This window comes from Chelonoidis abingdonii, chromosome 3 (genome assembly GCF_003597395.2).
Source record: "Chelonoidis abingdonii isolate Lonesome George chromosome 3, CheloAbing_2.0, whole genome shotgun sequence".
Taxonomy (NCBI): Eukaryota; Metazoa; Chordata; order Testudines; family Testudinidae; genus Chelonoidis; species Chelonoidis abingdonii.
In genome coordinates this window covers 106,515,049-106,533,644 of record NC_133771.1, presented here as the reverse complement: position 1 = coordinate 106,533,644, position 18,596 = coordinate 106,515,049, and the positions used below count along the sequence as shown (strand labels likewise).

Below are 18,596 nucleotides of genomic sequence, written 5' to 3'. Positions count from 1 at the left end.
TATTTCACTTAATGCCTTTGGCTACCAGTAATTTATTCTGCCTTTTCACTGCTGGATATTCTTTTCCTCTACCAACCTTGACTGTATATTTACTGTTTGTTTCCCTTCCTTTGCCATTTCCACATGAAGACACAATGGCTGCTCCCAACTCCTTCCATTTCTTCTCTACACACAGGATAAAGGGTAGGCTGCTGTGCTTTAGCTATGATTTCTTTAGAGTGCTTTATTTTTGTTTCACATTTATGGATTTCACGTACTACGGATGTTCACAGTATATTTTTTATGACTCGAGTTAAGGTTGTATACCACCTGCAGCACCAAATATGCATTTTGTGTTAATTTCTGAAGGTTCAAATGGGAAAATAGACATATATACATTTATACATATTTACTGTAACTTTTAAAAGTAACGTTTTCATTTACTTTAAGTATTCACCCCTCCTGTGTTCCATATGTGCATGTATTAAGAGGATAAATACTGGCTTTCAAGTCCAAAATTAATACCAATGAAATTACATGCGAGAGCCAAGCTCTGTTGCTTGTTGGCAGTTCTTGTCAGGATAATACTATTATGCAGTACCAATGACACAGGACTTGGTTAGTCCTTCATAAATAGCATGGTAATTACATTGCTTCGCTTCAGCTCCAAGAAGATGATCTTTCCTTCACGGTCAGTCACCAGGAACAAGCTCATGAGATGGCTCGTTTTTCACATCCAACCAGTAGACAAGGGTTGCTTGTCTTTTCCACTGAGGCTTCTTCAGAATGTAAGCTTTTTCCATCACCTAAAGATGAAAGCTCATCGGCCATTATGCTTAGAAGCATATTCCCTTCAACACGACAGCAAGAAAACCGTTAAAAACTGGCATTTAGTTAAGAGAAACTAAGAATACAAACTAACTTCTGCCCTCTGATACATGTATGCAACTACCACTGATTTCAGTCTAGCCCTCTGCATATTACTTTATACATACACACTACAAGTAGGAACATAAGTATCAGCAAGGGACTACACTTACATTGTTTCCAAATTAATTTGCAACTATACAATTTTAATTGTAATAGAAAATGAGAAAAGGAATATAACAACAGGTATTAAGAGAGATTTTCCAAATTTTTATTTGTGCACATTCATCAAGTGAAAAAGATAACTTTTACAGCTTCTTTGGTGCCCAATATTCAGCATACAAAAATGTAAAAGACTATTCACAAATAAAACACAAGCTCAAACTAAAAAAAAAAAAAAAAAAAAAAAAAAAAAGTTTGAAAGGTAGTGCACATCGTGACAAGTTTGCTAATGAATACACAGAAATTACTGCAAAAATAAATAGAACGTCTTTTTAAAAGCAGCAATTTCGTATCTTGTAAACTTTTGTTTTTACAATACAGCACTGTTCAAAATAAAATCTGAAGGGACTGGAATTTACACTGCGGCAATGAACAAGTAAAAGAGTCTGTATTTCCTCAGCTATTGTTGGTCCAGTTTTCCCTTTTTGCTTTTAGTCCAATGTGCAGCAGTCTTTAAAGGTGCTTGGTTAGGGAACCTAACCATTAAGTGGTGAGTTATAAAATTTCTTTCCTGCTTTCAAACACGAATGGGTAAATCTGTTCCACTGCACTGGCAACAGCCTTTACGTTTGGCCCTGAGACGTTTAAAAAAAATGGAGAGAAGAGGGAGAAAAAGTCAGGGCATTAAAAAGGCAAGAACGTAACAGTACCTCAAAAACCTTTCAGAATATATTAGCTGGCACAACTTTACACTGTAGACACACCTTTTTTCATATTCAAGAAAGTTATTAAGTACTTAGAGGAAGAAAATGATATGCAACCTCTAAAGCCTGTAATGACATTTGAACCGGTTGTTGACTAGATTAGAAATGAATAACTCCATACCTGTCACTTTTGTCTCAAAAGAAATGATATACTGTCTAGTACACTGGAACAGAAGAATCCCAGAAAGAGTGGGGTTAGAAAGCATGCCATATGCCTTCTGATTTGCTACTGTGCTCAGAACCTGTGTACCCACAGCAAAGGATGGTCACTTCAATTTCTCATTTCACTGAGTTAACAAAGGAAACTATTTTAACCTAACTATGTCTCAGTTATTAGACAGTTCAGTACAACAACAACTTGATGGTCTGTAACTTTGTAGTTTGGCTTATTGAATACCTCTCCCATCAACCTCAGGACACAACCTTTAGCCTATGATCTGGTTATCTCCTCCAATGTGAAGCATCCTCAGTTTATCATCTAAACTGATTTACTGATGCTTTGGACAAAGAAATGGAGACTGAGTTGGTAAGGTCTGCTGACGGCACTAAGTCTCTGTGTAACAAACTATGAAGGCTGCAAATGATTGAGCAGAATGATAAATGAAATTAATCTTGGATAGGAGCTTACTGATGTACTGACCAAAATAGTCAACTTTTCAACTACACCAATAGCGTGTGAACTTGTGATTTCCTCGGAGGAAAACTATTTTGGAGACTCAGTAAAAACGGTCTGCCTAATTTGCAGCAGTATTTAAAAAAAAATAAAATAAAAAATGCAGAAAATACAACTAAAATTGTATCAAATGCTAGCATGCCCTTACTTAGGAGCATAGCCAACTTTTGATGACCCGATATTGTCTGTGGACTTTCTCAATGAAGATGATTAAAGGGGAGATTTGGGAATGTGCCTGCCCTTTATGCCTTTAAAAAGTCCTTCCTAAAGGTATTTGGATTGTGTAGGTGGAAAAACTAATTATTTTCTAACTCTTTTTTCCCTCCTAATTTATTCAAAATTTTGCAATCCATAAAGACTTCTGGGTCACCCAATGAAAAACAGCCAGTATTTTTAGGCAAAATAAAGATAAGGACAATAATATTTCAGACAACTTACATAATTCACTGCCTCTCAAAGTCAGCATCAAATATCATAGCTGAATTTTTAATGGCCTGCATAATTTTAAAACTATTAATAAAATTTGTATAAATGAAAACTAGGACCAGGGTAATCAAGTCATACGTTTCATGGCATAAACTGATTACTGCTGGGGTCCCTTTCTGCCTCATGGATAACACTGCCAGTTTGGATGAGTGAATTTACAGAGGGTTTTGTGCCTTCCTGTAAAGCACAGCTATTCACCACTGTCAGAGACATGATACCCGACTTAATGAACTAATGGTTTCACCAGGAAGGAGAAGAGGACTCTAGAAGTTTCTTCCTAATGTAATGATCTTTAAAGAGATCACAAATTGTTGTATGTCCTATTTATGTGCAAATTTCAGGACATTATTTTAGTGCTTTTTTGTACATTTATGAAAATAAGAAAATGGACCAGGAAGAGGATCGTTCTCCTATTTTGAAACCTTGTGAGGATTATACAAGGTCTATCAATCCACATACTCTGCTTTCCAGGCAGGCACTACTGAATGCACTGCACCTCCCTCCAATTTGTCTGCTACCACAGAAATATGAAGTTCTAGAGAGTAATGCCCAGTAACATCCAGCAGGCTGTGGAAAGCAGAAAGAGCATGAGCAGGTAAATGGGTCTTGCAAGGATAGTAGTGATTCTCCCAAGGCTGAAGACCTGGAAGGGACCCTCCACAGCAAGACAGAGGATTGTGGAGGTTAGCACAGGGAGAGACGAGAGACAGAAGCTGAGGAAACCCAATACATTTTAGGGGAAGAAAAGCTGGAATTGATGACACTTCCACCAGCTTCCTCATTTCTTTTTCTCTCTTCATCGAACCTGCAACTGTCCTCACCCACATCATTTTTTAAAAAAAAAAAGTATTTCTCCTGAATTTTAATAGAGTTTCTTAGTTATGAAATACAAATAGATAAATCACAGTTCAATAAGTTGGCTGCATTTCTGTGGAACATTAAAGCTTCTTATTTATCTGAAAAGTAATTTTTCTTCTATGTTTGGCTGTTACTAGTTCAAATTAGCTTGCTAGAACATTTACATTTTTGGTAGGTTTCCAATTTGGATATTTGTGGGTTTTAGCTATAATGACTGCAGTTAAAAGAAATGTATTCTATAAAATGTTAGATATTTGTCAGGATCCCATATCCCATCCCCCCAATCCAAGTGTCCCAAAGAATTATTTTAGATACCAATATCTTATCTGTCATTTTCAACCAACAGAAATTTAGTATGGGATAATTCCATATCATGAATGTTGAAGTTCTATTTTAATTTCCCACAGATTTTGAATCTTTTTTATTCATGTTTTCCCCCCCTATTTTAGCAGGTGTTGTATTTGCTCTCAGCTGATGTTTGTACATATCTGGGAAACACAGCAAAGTCCTTCTTGAGATATGGGGCAGAAGATGCCAAGTAGGAATAGAGGGAAATGGGAAAGGTGGCACAAAGCCTCCAAGAAAATAAATAAATAAATAAAATAAATATTTTAATTTCAGGACCAAAGTCAACAAAAGCATTCCAATGACTGAGAAAATCCATTAGATGTCTGGTATCTAGGAAGAAGTTTCCACACAACTATTTAGCTGTTTGTTTCATTTTAAGTTTCCAGCCACGGTTATGTGTAATGGTTCCATCCAAAAGAAGCAGGAGGATGTTCACCCAAGCATTTGATACATTAGGACCAAAACCTGAAATAGGACAATCTCTAACACCCCCTAGTAGTTGATCGCAGGATGATGTTGCCATTTTATACTGGCTGTGCCTCTCTAGTCTCAAGGTGCATGCCTGTGATAGGAACTGTTGCTTAAACAGCAGTAGTTTATGAGACTGTACAGAAGAAAAATGAGAAGGAAAGTTAAAGTTTTAGAATTTGTAATTAAACAAGCAAATATCCTCAGTCTCTGGTATATAAGCTCAGTTTTCTCATATGCCTCATCTCCTCAGAAACTGACTACATCCACGTGTATAAAACAAACGTATTTGATCTGCTGGGAGTTTTACATTCTCCCATAGTTATTCAGGCATTTTCACTGAAAGACAAATTATCTGGCAGCATTAAGTACAAATGAAATCTCACATGCCTGTCTCTCTGTTGCTTTGAAAGTCTAACTGAACTCCCATGAAAGAAAGTAAGTTAAATATTTATTTTGGCATCATAAAGTACCCGTTACTGTGATACTTCCTGTTGAAAAAATCTGTAAGGTAGCTCTGAGAGGTTTTATTCTGTAGCACACTGCAGGATGAAGCTCCGGTTCATAACTAGAAAACAGAAAAGATTGTCAAAGACACATCTACATTTGCTAATAAAAAGCTGATACACTGAAGAAAAAAGATAAGAATTCTCTTAAGACCTACTGTACCTAGCATGAGGTCTATTATTCTTCGTAAATTCTGGCAATCTGATTTCAAAGGGCATGTTGCACACCGCTAAAACATTGACAACCTTAAAATCTGTGAAAATTACCTTTTGGAGAGAGAAAGAGAACAAGAATGAGAAATGTTATGATATCTGATATGGAAAAGATATCGTCTGACAATAATTTGATTATTTCAACCAATAAAACCCTGTGTTTAACACAAAACTGATAAGAGTAGGAATCAAAACAGAACTAGCGTAAATTTCTTAGTTCTGAACTATCTTTGTAATCCAATAACTTGTCTAACAAAACAAAACAAAACAAAAAAAAAAACACCCAAACACACAATTGCCTTCTCATGTAGATTCAATTACATTTAGAATGAACATGCATGGTCTATATCACTGTAGTAAACACTTGTAACTAAGTTAAAAATTAACTAAACCAAATTATTTATGAAACACCAAAATAAATTACAAACCAAGCTTTCCCATGTTATGTTACTAGAACCCACTAAGGTGATACATAATTCGTCCATATTAACAGTTTATCATTGTTTTATTTAACAGTTTCTCCCACAGTTAAGAATAAAAAAGAAAATGAGAGAAAAATTGTTTGTTTGGTTTCTCCAGTGGCTACTAGAGAGAAAGCCATTTCCTTTTTCTTTTTGAAACAAAAAGCTAAACTGTTGGTTTCCAATAGACTTTTAGCCATCCACAGCCATAAAATGCTACAATATGGTGGTAAAATGCCTGTGGCGAATTATCAGCAAAGCCAGTGCAATAGTGGGAGATTTTCCTGAAACTGTTAACTCAGACATGACCAATGAAGAACCATTTTTGCTCAAACTTGGAGGGGGAGGGGGAGGGGGTGAATTAAAAAAAAAAAAAAAAAAAAAAATTGCAAAAAAAGAAATAGCATACTGAGAAACAGTCTACCAAATTTCATTTTTAAATATTAGATTACAAGCAGATGAAAATGACCCCTTAGAATTGAAATGCTTGTGCAATATTAGACATCAACATGTACTCTGCCTACAACGTTCACTCTTACAATAAAGTTAAGCCACATTAATCTGTTTCTGCACAAAAATGAACCTGTTTATTACCTATAAAGCCATTACTAAAGCTTTGCATGGGTATATATTTCGTTTGACTTCATTCAACATTCTGCTCCACCATTTTCACTTTCACATGATATCCAATACTTAATAGCCCCATAACTCAGTTTTTCAGTTTGATTTAATGCACTCAGGATAGTAAGAGTTGCTGTGGGCTGACTGCCCACCTCAAAAATTTGGTGGCCATTTTACATGCTAAACAACCTTGGAAGTAGGCCATTCTTACTTTCGAATCTTCACTCAGATGTCTAGCTACTTGCCTGATAGTAAATTTATGGTTTATTTAATTAAATTAGAGCAACTGGTTGCATGATAGCTCTCAAACGTCATTACATGCCCTTCTGCTCAAAGAACAAACACTAGACTGAATGGTTCTATCAGCCACGCCTAAGTCACTCACAGTAGCAGACCTTGCAACTGACTGGTAGATGTAACTGACCCAAGCTCAGGCAAGAAGGAGTTCCACTTTGTAAGTTCTAAGTTAGGAGTAAATTCTGGTCCCGGTGCACAGTCTGACTAACTAGACTATAGCAACTTGCTTTAGTTTAATTAAAAAAAAAAAAAAAAAAAAAAAAACATCAAACTTGTAGCAGTTAGGAGTTGTTCACCATAATGGCTATCCTAAAACTAGATCCACTGGGAAAATGCCATTCATCATATTTTGCAAATAGATGGGGCAAATTTCTACTTTTCTTCATTGCAATCCTTTTAAAGATTTTGAATATAAGGAGGACATTATATATATATATGCAGGTGGTTAATTTACCCAATCTCCTGAAACAAATTTCTGCTCATGAGCTGATAAGAAAGCATGATGCTGAACTACCATGTGGGAGACCCAAATATACTAAAATAAATGCAATCTCCAGATAACCTGCATTGCTACACAATGAGAATCTGAGTGAGAAAATGCTGGTTATGAAATTGTTATAGCACCTCTTCTGCTGACCATCAGTTTTGAAAGGTCCAAACATGCTAGTCTATATCAAGAGAAATTTGTTCACCCCAAAAAGAGATTAACCAAAGGATCAATACCTGAAAACCTAGTTTCTGCAAAGTACGAGCTAATCGTCTGGCACCAAATTTAGCTTCTTCTTCACTATAATTTAAAGGAGAGAAATAATAAGCAACTAGTTTTACTGTTAGCCGCTGCAATAAAACTAAAATTTTAAGACGTATACATACACATGTTCACGTGATTACATTTGTAATCACACCAAAAACTATATTAAAAAAACATTAAAATGCAAAGTCAAGTGAAGAAGTGCCAGCATTAAGGTAGCCTGTACATATGAAATCAGCCCCCTTGGGCATATACATTATGACAGCGTTTTCCAAACAGCAGGTCCTGACCCACCAGTGAGTCTTGGAAAGCATCTAGGTGGGTCACTTGTGGCCCAGAGGTGCTCTCCCCACCCGCACTTTCACTTCCCCTGGAAGGCAGCAGTGTAGGGAGAGGGATTTGGGGAGCAGCAGCATGGAGGAAGCAGCTGAAGCAAGAATTGGACAGTCAGCAGCCTGGTAGTGATTGCAGCCCAGCTGCAGAGAGAGAGGGGCCAGCTGAGGCAAGCAAGAGCAAGGGGACTAGGAGGAGCTGAGCAGGGGGCTGGGGGAGTAGGAAGTTGGAGGGCTGAGAAAGGGAGGCAGGGGAAAGAGGGAGCTAATGGTGAGTCCCTCCATAAAGACAAAATGCATTTGATGGGTTGTCTTAGTAAAAAGTTTGGGAACCACTGTATTATGTTACAGTCTTCAATTGCACAAATCGATATCTTCCACAGGACCCTTGCTTCATTCAGTTCACAGAATGGACCTGCTCCGGGGATAAATCTGTGTATTGAAGGAGACTGTTGTCTGTAGAACCCTGCTTCATTTCAGTCCCCTTGCCCAGCCAGTCCCAAATCCCAGATTCCACCCCTCCCCTCCACCAACCTGCAATTTCAGTCTCCCTCTCTCCGGTTTGTTGTCTCAATCTAGTCCCTTGTCCCCTCTGCATTGGAGTCAGGCAGCGACCTGTTCCACGCTGCCTGGTCCCAAGCAGGCGGCCATGGAAAACACAAGAGAAACAGGCTCCCAGTTCAGGTGCCAGGACCCAGACCTGGCACAGCCCACAGCAATTGCAGGGACAGTCCTGCTCAGTTCTGGGCTGGAGTATGCCAAGTGCAGACCAATTCTTCAGGGAATGCACCGGCTAAAATTGAAGAAGCCTCTACTGAGAATGTGCAAATGGAGATTTTCTTTTCCCCCCAGGGTTTAGAACTTGGCGAAATTTGGATGGATTTTCACAGGGACAGCAAAGAATATTTCCCTGACACAAAGTACCCCACTTCCCCACACTTCAATTTCAAGTCATTGCTCCAAAGCATGGCGATGCTAGAGTATTTCAAAAGGTTGCCAGACTTTTTTTTTTTAAATGTAGGTAAAACGTATTTTTCTCTAGTGTCATTCTCAGAATGAATGGGTGAACTGTTTTTGTTGAAATTGTCAAAAAAATTCAGCCTGAAGCAGACATTCAGCACAAAAAAATTATGCCCAAAGGGTTAAAGTTTGGCAAAATTATAAGCAACTGAAAACAGGCTCTTATAATGGGAACTGTCATGCAACCTTCATAATAGATGGTTGTACCAGATCTGCCAATAATATATGCAATAGATTTCATGACAATAAAGTGGTATTTTTCAATGTCATATACAAGAGATTCATCCAGGAACAATTTTTTCCTTCTCCTACAAAAGAGGAAATTTACCTTGTGGCTCCTGTGCAAATAACTTTTCCTGAGGACCAAATTGTGGCCGTAATCCTAGGTTTCCTAAGCTTCATTAATACTTTCTGAAAGAATTAGAAGAAAAATAGGTTTTAGTGTATGTGTGATTTCATACTGAAAAAACAATAAAATACTTCCTTTATTCTATTTTAGCCTTGAGGACTGTTCCTTCCTTGCCTTCAGAAGTTAAATCAATATCAACTTCTCAGAAAACAAAATAAACCTGAAGTATCTTAGCCAACGAGCAAGTATTAAAGCAACAGGTTAGCTGGCGGCTCAAGTGAACAGAAATTATTTAAAAAAAAAAAGTCTCTTAAGGCTGGTAGCATTGTGCTAAAATCATCCTCTCCTGTCACTATGACCACATCACTGCTCTGACTCTTTCCACTAATTGTCTCCTTCTGCACAAATTCAAACTTGATCTCATCTGCAGTTTTACACAACTTCACTTCGTCTGCATTTCAGATCTCATTTTCTTTTGCTTCCCCAAGCATCCTTCCTCTGCTAATTCCCTCTTGATTTCTCACTGTGTTTGTCTCCTCCTCTAACCTGCGAAGCTGCCCATTCTTTCACCCCATATACCTGGAAGAGCCTCCCTACATCAGTATACCTAGCACCTCACTATTTTGCTTCAAAATCACAACTCAAAACATTGATCACCACTTGAGCACTTCCCTGCTACCACTCATGCTTGACCATGCTAGAATTAACAAACACAAGGTTGTATAATACCTTTCTAACAAGCTGTTCCCCTTACCTATACATGGGAGCTAACTGTACACATTAGATTAAGTTTCTCAAGGCAGTGATCTGTGTCTTTCTTTATTCCTGCACAGATATGTGCACATCTACAATATGGGGCTATATAAATAAATAAGATTCAAGCCAAGTTTTTGGCATGTCAGAATGACTATTTTTCTGGTCAACCCAACTAGCCCTGCATGGATAGGAAGATAGACTAGATCAGTGTTTTTCAACAACCAGTCGTGGACTTGTGCCGGTCCCTGAAATTTCCCTGACACAGTTTAGGAAGGCAGCAAGCTGATCCCTGGGATGAAAAAGTTTGAGAAACACTGGATTAGATGACCCAAACTCATCCTTCTCCCTGTTTATTTTAATATTAGGTGAGTGTGCCAGAAACAAACTGCACAGGTTTAATTTCACAACATTTCTTATAGCTTCAAAGCATGCAATATTTGTCTCCTTAAATTTAGTATTAAAGAACAGATACAAGCCTGGCAAACTTGAACAAGAAAGAAACTGGAAGAAGTCAAAGAGATGAGAATCCAGCCATACTAAACACAGTTCTGCTACACTGACTATGGAATTCACACTACCAACTATACCCACCATATGGACATTGACAGAGCTCTAAATTGATAAACATGTGTAAAAGTTAGTCTAGTTTGGCATTTGAGATATGTTAAATTTCTTACCCCAACATCACGCTTGTAGATCACATTTGCTCCTTCTAATGCAATCTTCCTCAAGTTTAAATGACATCTTGTTCTAAAAACACACACTACATTTGTGATTAAAATGTCCAATGCAACATCACTGTCTGCATCCATTGGGGTGGTTGAAAACTCAGATTCCCCACCAGCATACCATGAAGATCACATTCTGAAAAAGAAAACAATACAATTAAAAATACTGTGTCACACAGTTGTCTAAAAACATCCCTTTCATGTTTCATGTTTCAGAATAAATTTTATGCCATTCTGACTCATTTATAGTCTGTGTTAACCACAATGTTTTGCATCCTGTATATCAGAAAACAGGAAATCTAATGCTTATTCAAACTCACATTTTAATACAGTGAAACCAACTTATCAGAAATAGTCATGAAAGAACTAATTATATAAAAAACTGAAAAAAAAAAAAAGAAATAAGCTAACAAAAATATTTTTAAAAGCTGAATATGAAGATGAATTAGGATTTCTATGAAACAAAGGAAAAGCTTTATAGCACCTACCAGTGATAACCTTTTCTCAATTCCTTCCTCAAATCAGTGCAGGATAGATTTAGACATAAGGAAAAGTTTGTTTCTCTTGACTATTTCAATTAATGATGATTACATGGACGAAATTTTAATTCCAAATATAAGGATCAAATATTTGCCAAAGTTTACGCTTTGGAACTATAAGCCTTCTCTTCGCCTTTGAAACCATAAGATATGCATAAAACATGCATACACTAAAAGAATAAACAGACTTTCAAAGTATTTTTTATCCTTAAATTAGCTTTCTTGTGTATAGTCAATGCCATGAATGAACAGGGAGGAAAGGCACTTGATTAGGGATCAGGGATGGGGTAGGCTGTTGGGGCACAGGGCTGCGGGCTCTGGGGTGGGACTGGGGGGCTTGGGGTAAAAGAGGAGGCTTTGAGCTGGGACCGAGGGATTTGGAGGGCGGGAGGGAGATCAGGGCTGTGGCGGGGATTGGGGTGTGCGGGGGGTGTCCAGGGGTACAGGCTCCAGGCAGCTCCCGGAAGCATGCCCCCCACCTCCAGCTCCGAGGTGCAGGCCAGATGGCTCTGCGCACTGTCCTGTCCACAGGCGCCACCCCTGCAGCTCCGTTGGCTGCGAACTGTGCGGAGCGGGGCAAGCCCTCAATCGTGCTCCAAAGCGGGAGCTAGATTGGGACAAACCCCCAACCCCGCTCCAAAGCGGGAGCTGAGGGCTAGATTAAATGGTCAGATGGGTCAAATGAGGGCCATAGTTTGGCTGTAGTTTGGACTACAAGAGAAGAAACTTTCACCATTTGATGGTTAAAAGTAGTTCCTGTTCTATGCCAGAAACTACTTCAGAATCTTCTCTCCTACAAATAACACATACTAGCATATTAGAGAGAGAAGGTGAGTCAGGTAACATCTTTTATTGGACCAACTTCTGTCATACTTAAGGATTGTTCAGTTTCTCATTTGTGAAAATCAGTCCAACGCAACTAAAATAAATTAACTCTGAAACATCCCTGAGCTCAAGTGCTCTACTAGTAATACACTCAACGTTCATTTCCCAGTGCAGACTTGGTTATTTCTTTTTTTAAACTAATTATTTCAACACAATTTTGCCACTAACAATTAAAATTCAAATAGAACCATTCAACGACAGCATCAATGTTTTTTGTCATTTTTACCAGCGTGTGCCTATCCTCCCTAAGACTGGATAGGAAAGTCAGTTCCTTTGCTTCAAAAAACAAAACTAAAAGACCCCCACAAAACCAGAGAGGAGGCAGGGGAAGGAAGAGAGAAGATATATATCTAAGGATATATCGACGCTGTAATTGGGACCAGGCCTTCCAGTCTAGAAGACAGATAAAAGCTAGGTCCGCTTGAGCTAGTATGCTAATAACTGCGGTGTTGCCATTGTGGCATGGGATAATCACCTGAGCCCAGGCATGCATAACCCTCCAGGTCCAAGATCAGATGACTAGCCAGTGCCACAACAATGTCTCCACTGCTATTTTTAGCATGTGATCCACTGAACTCAGACCCAGGAGATCAGGAGTGTCTGAGCTCAGGAGATTAGCCACTGCCACAAAGTGCGCACTGCTATTCAGTCTCCTAGCTTGAGTGGAGCTAGCACATATCTGTCTATCTATCTGAGTGGGAAGCATGCTCCAAGCTGCAGTGTAGACATACACTAAGGGTCTCACTGAAGCACTGCAATTTATTTTCGTAACTTTTTACCAGTATAGAAAAGTAAAAATTTTAATGCTGCTTGTTAGGAAAATCCTTGAAATATTACCAGCTGGTAAAATGGGCAAGAATTTGGCAAGGAAAGATTCAAAAGCTAAAGCAGACTACAACTCAAGAGATGGAGGTCACAGTTAAGGTTAAGATTTTGTCAAGGTTATTTTTAGCAAAAGTCACATATAGGTCGCAGGAAAAACAAAAATGAATGGAAGCCTGAGCCTCCCAGCGCAGAGATGGTAGCCTGAGCCTCACCGCCCAGGACTGATAGCCCGAGTCCTGAAGTCATGGAGGTAACGAAAAAATCATGGAATCCGTGACCTCCTTGTAAGCTTTAGCCACAGTACATCAAATCACTGTTGATCCATTCGCTGAAAATCCCGTAACACCTCATACTGAATGAGCATAACAAACAGCAAAGAATATAATGAAAGAAAAGCAGTCAGCCTTAAGATAAATTCTCTATGCTGATCTGTTTTATCAAAAAAGCAGGAGGCCACGAAACGAGAAACAGCCACATGTAAAAGGAGACCATCATATATACTCCCTTGCTAAATGAAATACAGAGGTAAGATCAAAATATTTATTAGAAATAAGCAAGAGGGAAACCAAAATTGTTAGTATCAACTTTTCCACCTAAGCTTTTTTAATGTTAATTTGCCATGCATTCTTGGTCTCCTACCACATGGCACCCTGCCACAATTTCTGACCAATAGTGTTCTCAGACACGTCTTGAGTGGAGGACTACAGCTGGATAACAAAAGAGAAGCAGAAGCAAAAGAGAACCATCATATAGTAGTGACACATTGAAATGCAGATGTGTTTTACATATGGAACTGGCTTCTGTGTGATCATTGTCTATTTCACTGTGCAGCTGGCTCCATATCTGAAACATTATGTCATAGCTCTTGGCTTATCCGAAGAAAAAGGAGGCAGTGGGAAGAGAGTAAAAGAATCAAAGGAAAGGCAGAAGAATAGTGAGAAATAGGAAGAAAGAACAGAAGAAACAAACAGAAGATGATATCGAGTGTGGAGGAGAAAGAAAAATGGTAATTAATATTTTTCTACTGAGAACTATACATATCTAAGCTTACTAATGCCCTATCAGGTCTGTTTTTGATGGCCTATTACAGTATAATGCTTACTTAACCACACCACAGCTGCTGTTAAATAATATAACTGCTTTCCGGAAAGATGCCTCCAACTCTTTAACACAAAATACCCATATTTTAGAAGTAAATGCCAGCTATACGATAGAAGATGTTAAGAACAGTGGGTACAGGGTGGAGAGATTACAAAAACAGACAATCCACAAGTTCAGTGTGGGAGCTGAAAATTCCCAGCAAGAACACTACTATACTGTGGGGTTCAGCCAATCAGAGTGATTTCATCCGCAAGAATATCATAAAGAACAATTTAAATGTGCAGATTTTGGCAAGCTGATATTTTAAATTGTAACAGTAATGCATCGATTTTCATCAGTAGTATCCTGAAAGCTCAGATGATGCAAAGTACATAGTTAAAATTCATTTTGAAATTTCCAGTTATCACTTTATAATTGTAGTCTACAGCTTGTGACAGTTATTGGTAAAAAGTGACATTTGTTATACAAGCAGTATCTGTGCCCAATCTAAAAGACTGAAAACCATCTTCCACTCCACTGGTTGAAAAAAAAAAAAAACAAAAAAACAAACTTGAACATTTAATATTTCAGTGTTGCGTGTTTACATAGTAAACTATTTCAGATGTTTTATACTGATTTAAGTTCCGTTATTAACAGCAGCATGTTGAACAATCTATTTAATACAAAACATTATTACTTCAGCTTTTTTCAGAATATGAACCCACAAGAGTCAGGAATTTCATAGCTAGAGTTCTTGTTCACCCTTTGTTACATACGCATAATGATTAGGTCTTTCATTACATGATCTTATGACACTGAACAAAACAAGCGAGTTCCCTTTTGTGGTGTAAAAGGCAGGGGGTGGGAGAGAGCTGTCACTGTCTCAGTAACAGTCCAAGAAGTTGGATAAAGGAGGAAATCTAAAACAAAATCTTCAGACATTCATTTTAGTACAGTATAACATTATACTGAGAACAATGAAAATTTTGATTCCGGGGAAATGAAGTTTGGTGGGCCACCGTCCTTCAAGACAGAAATACAGATTCGGCTGCATAGTTATTCCTTTTTAAGAAAAGGGCAAAACAAGAATCTTAACAAGAGGAAAGATACAAAAATATATTCAGAGTTTATATATAACTGTTCTTTAAATTATACATAACATATTTGAGTGGCAGCATGGTCCAGTGAACATGGTCCAGACAGGGGGCAGCACACGATAGGTTAAAATCCTGATCCCAGTGAAGTCAATGATCCACCTCTAATAGCTATCCCTAACTCTGCCACTGACTTGCTATATGACCTTGGGCAAATCACTTAATGTACCTCAGCTTTTCTATCTTTAAAATGAGGATAAAAGTGCTTATTTACCTTTGGTAAAGCATTTTTTGAGATCATTCAACAAACAGCTTTATAGGGCTTTCTATTATTACTCCAGATGTAGCAACTATACTTGTAAAGGAATGGGAACAAATTTTCCAGTTCTAATTGTGCATTTATTATTTATTAATTATTATTGTGGGCCAAATTTCTAAATCTGCCCTATTAGATTCCACTAGATTTTGCTGATTAGCTCTATTCATGAACTTTCCTACCTAAAAGTATTAAAAAGATACTGTCAACTTAAAGACTATTGCAACATTGTGCCAGTGCTTGAGAAGAACTAGTGAGTGTGCTTTTTATTGTCCTAGTTTAGAAAAATGCCAAAGGTGAATGGCCTATTTTGGGGAAAGCAAATTCAATATTATGTTTTTCACTTTTAATAACCTAAAATATTAGTAGCACATGCACAGAAACATTTTAAATAACACTTAGCCTGACGTTACGTTGACTGATAAAGCTACTACCTTAAGATAGCTAGAAACAATTAATTAATAAAACTTCAAACCAGTCTGTAATACATGGACACCTGTCATAGATGTACCGATGACAAGCCGTAAGGTCTTTCAGCATATTGATGCTATAAAGTACTGCGAGGGAATTAGCTGATGTGAGGGAATAACTACTCATGGTTTATGGTGTTTCCAGAGTCTTTTAATGAGGGAAATGACACACACTTACTTTTATGGAGATAATAGTCTTGCTCTGCAAGCCACTTTGGCCTCAGCTCCACAATTGGATCTGTGTGGAAAGACCCCTGTGTAGTTGCAGAGTTCACCCATGCAGCTCTGAATGCAGAACTAGGGCTTTCATAGGCTGTTAACTAAGAATGGCACTGTCAGTCTATTATACCAACATCCATGTGATGAAATGATTAAAATTACAACATTTATTTTGTATGACAGAAATAAAGCTGTAATCGAATGCTTTATGTTTGCTTTCTTTTGTAAACGAAGACTTAGGTTCTACTTGGACATTATTTTACCTAAACGCTGAGGTGTTCCTTAAAACATAACGACGGTCTGAATTCAGTAGAAAAACATTCCTGGCCTGAGTAAGCCTTGGGGATGCAGATGTCGGCTTCACAATAGTCTGTTTTATTTAAGGGAAAGGTTAGCTTGCCACAGGGAAAAACAACAACAAAAAAAACCCCACCAAACGACAAAAACTCCCTAAACCTCTAGCCCTGTGGCAGGAAGTTGGGAAGCTACTCTGGGCAGAGAGCTTCCCAACCAACTAGTAAGATATGCAGCTCTCAAATCTTAGGGCCAGTACGCCCCTCGGCCCGCGTCACTTCCAGCAGCTCCCATTGGCCTGGAGCAGCAAACTGTGGCCACTGGGAGCCACGATCGGCCGAACCTGCAGACTCGGCAGGTAAACAAACTGGTCTGGCCAACCAGGGGCTTTCCTTGCACAACTGGCAAAACAAGTTTGGGAACCACTGCCCTATACTATACAGATTTCACAGGGGAGACTAGATTTCATGGGGGAGATAACATTTCATGGTCTGACGAATTTTTCATGGCCATGAATTCGGTAGGGTCCTACCTATGAGCTATGCAGCGCTGGTGAAGGATTGATGTTTCCTAATATTTCAGAGCTGCATAGCTTACTAGTTGGTTGAGAAGCTCTCTGCCATCCTTATTTCTGCGCTGCTGCTGGCAGCGGCTCTGCCTTCAGAGCTGGGTAGTTGAAGAGTGGCAGCAGCTGGCCAGGAGCCCAGCTCTAAAGGCAGCGCCGCTGCCAGCAGCAGCACTGAAGTAAGGGTAGCAGTGCCACAACCCCCCACATCCAGTAATCTTGTGACCGCCCCCCCCACTCCTTTTTGGGTCAGGACCCCTACAATTACAACACTGTGAAATTTCAGATTTAAATAGCTGAAATCATGAAATTTACGATTTTTAAAATCCTATGTCCATTAAATTGACCAAAACGGACTGTGAATTTGGTAGGACCCTACTCATAAGACTTCCAGTAGCACTTGTGTAATGCCTCTATAGTCTCAGTGGGGAGATGATTTGAGAGTCCAATTTCTTGCACACTAAAAACAAACTTTAGAAGAGGAGGATGAACCTTTCCCTTCACCAGATTGGTGGTCTGGTGTATGTTTGTGTGTGCCTATATGTAATATGTATATCACAATTTTTTTCACACACACAGAGTTGTCATGCAGTGGTTCCTCTTAGTTTCCTAATTAGATGACTGTCAGTCAGCCAGATACATAAGGATACCAGATGATAGTTATTTTGTTTCTCAATAATCAGAACCATCACAAGACATGGATGTCAAGCTGGGCAGAGGAAAATTGCTTCCTCTGAGCAAAGATGGCCATCGTAATGCCTTAAGTAATATTTTGTTTGTACTGTATCTCATTTCCCTCCCTTGTGTTTGGTGTGTTGTGTTTATTTTGGTTTTTATAGATTGTAAGCCTTTAGGCCAGAGTCTGCGTGTTTGTACGGCACTGGTTCCTACTGAGGTCTTTAAGTGCTGCTGCATACAACTATTATTGCTTGTATCCACTGCCAAGAAAATATTTCCTCTTTTGAGCTGGTGATTCTCTACAGGTTCACAGTTTAGGAAACTCACTGCATCCAAGATCTGTTGCTCCTAGGTTCATTTTTCCTTTTACAGAGTACTTACTTAGCAGCACAACATTGTTAACATGCACCACCCATATTTTTGTTAGGGACATTGGGGACCTAAAGTTCCTGACAATCTAGGTTTTGGAAGGAAAGGAGACCTTATAAAGCCTATTATTTATAGACATATTTTCATTAAATATATAAAAAAATAGCTTCAAAAGCTTTTTATAAAAATTGTGTTAAATATTCCTTTGTAGTAGTTGCTGCAATGTTTAGGCTGGATTATGCCGCTGCATCTGAACGAAAAGTAAAACTGACTAGATTCTTGTTTTGGGACAAACTGAATGAAGTACAAAACACAAATGAACATAAACAGAGAAAAGTAAGTAATCATTTTTAACAATGATTTGTTTTTTAAACTTAACCAAAATCTTTTCATTGAAACACATGAATGTTAAATTTTTACTTAAATTTTGTTAAACTACAAAGCATAAATTTCAGGCCTAAATCATTTGAAAGTTTCCATTTCACAACACTGATCACCTGGGATAGATTCCATTATCTAGTTTACCATGTCACCACCAAGGGTTAATCTAACCAACAAATGTTATTTTAGGAACTTACAAAAAATCAGACTTTGAAGGGAGTCGGGGGGGGGGGGGGGGGGGG

The 18,596-nt window shown here is 38.4% G+C and overlaps 1 protein-coding gene across 1 annotated transcript in view; it reads right to left on the bottom strand.

Moving 5' to 3' along the window:
- Positions 1 to 1,095: 1,095 nt before the first annotated feature.
- TBPL1 (TATA-box binding protein like 1) overlaps positions 1,096 to 18,596 on the bottom strand; it is an 18,121-nt gene continuing 620 nt past the window's right edge. Inside the window, exons 2-7 of the mRNA XM_032785189.2 lie at positions 10,589 to 10,775; positions 9,135 to 9,217; positions 7,427 to 7,490; positions 5,275 to 5,378; positions 5,079 to 5,173; positions 1,096 to 1,643 (exon numbers count right to left, since the gene is read on the bottom strand). Coding sequence (XP_032641080.1) covers positions 1,564 to 1,643; positions 5,079 to 5,173; positions 5,275 to 5,378; positions 7,427 to 7,490; positions 9,135 to 9,217; positions 10,589 to 10,723 — 561 coding nt within the window. The 5' untranslated portion in view covers positions 10,724 to 10,775 and the 3' untranslated portion in view covers positions 1,096 to 1,563. The remainder of the gene's footprint in view (positions 1,644 to 5,078; positions 5,174 to 5,274; positions 5,379 to 7,426; positions 7,491 to 9,134; positions 9,218 to 10,588; positions 10,776 to 18,596) is intronic.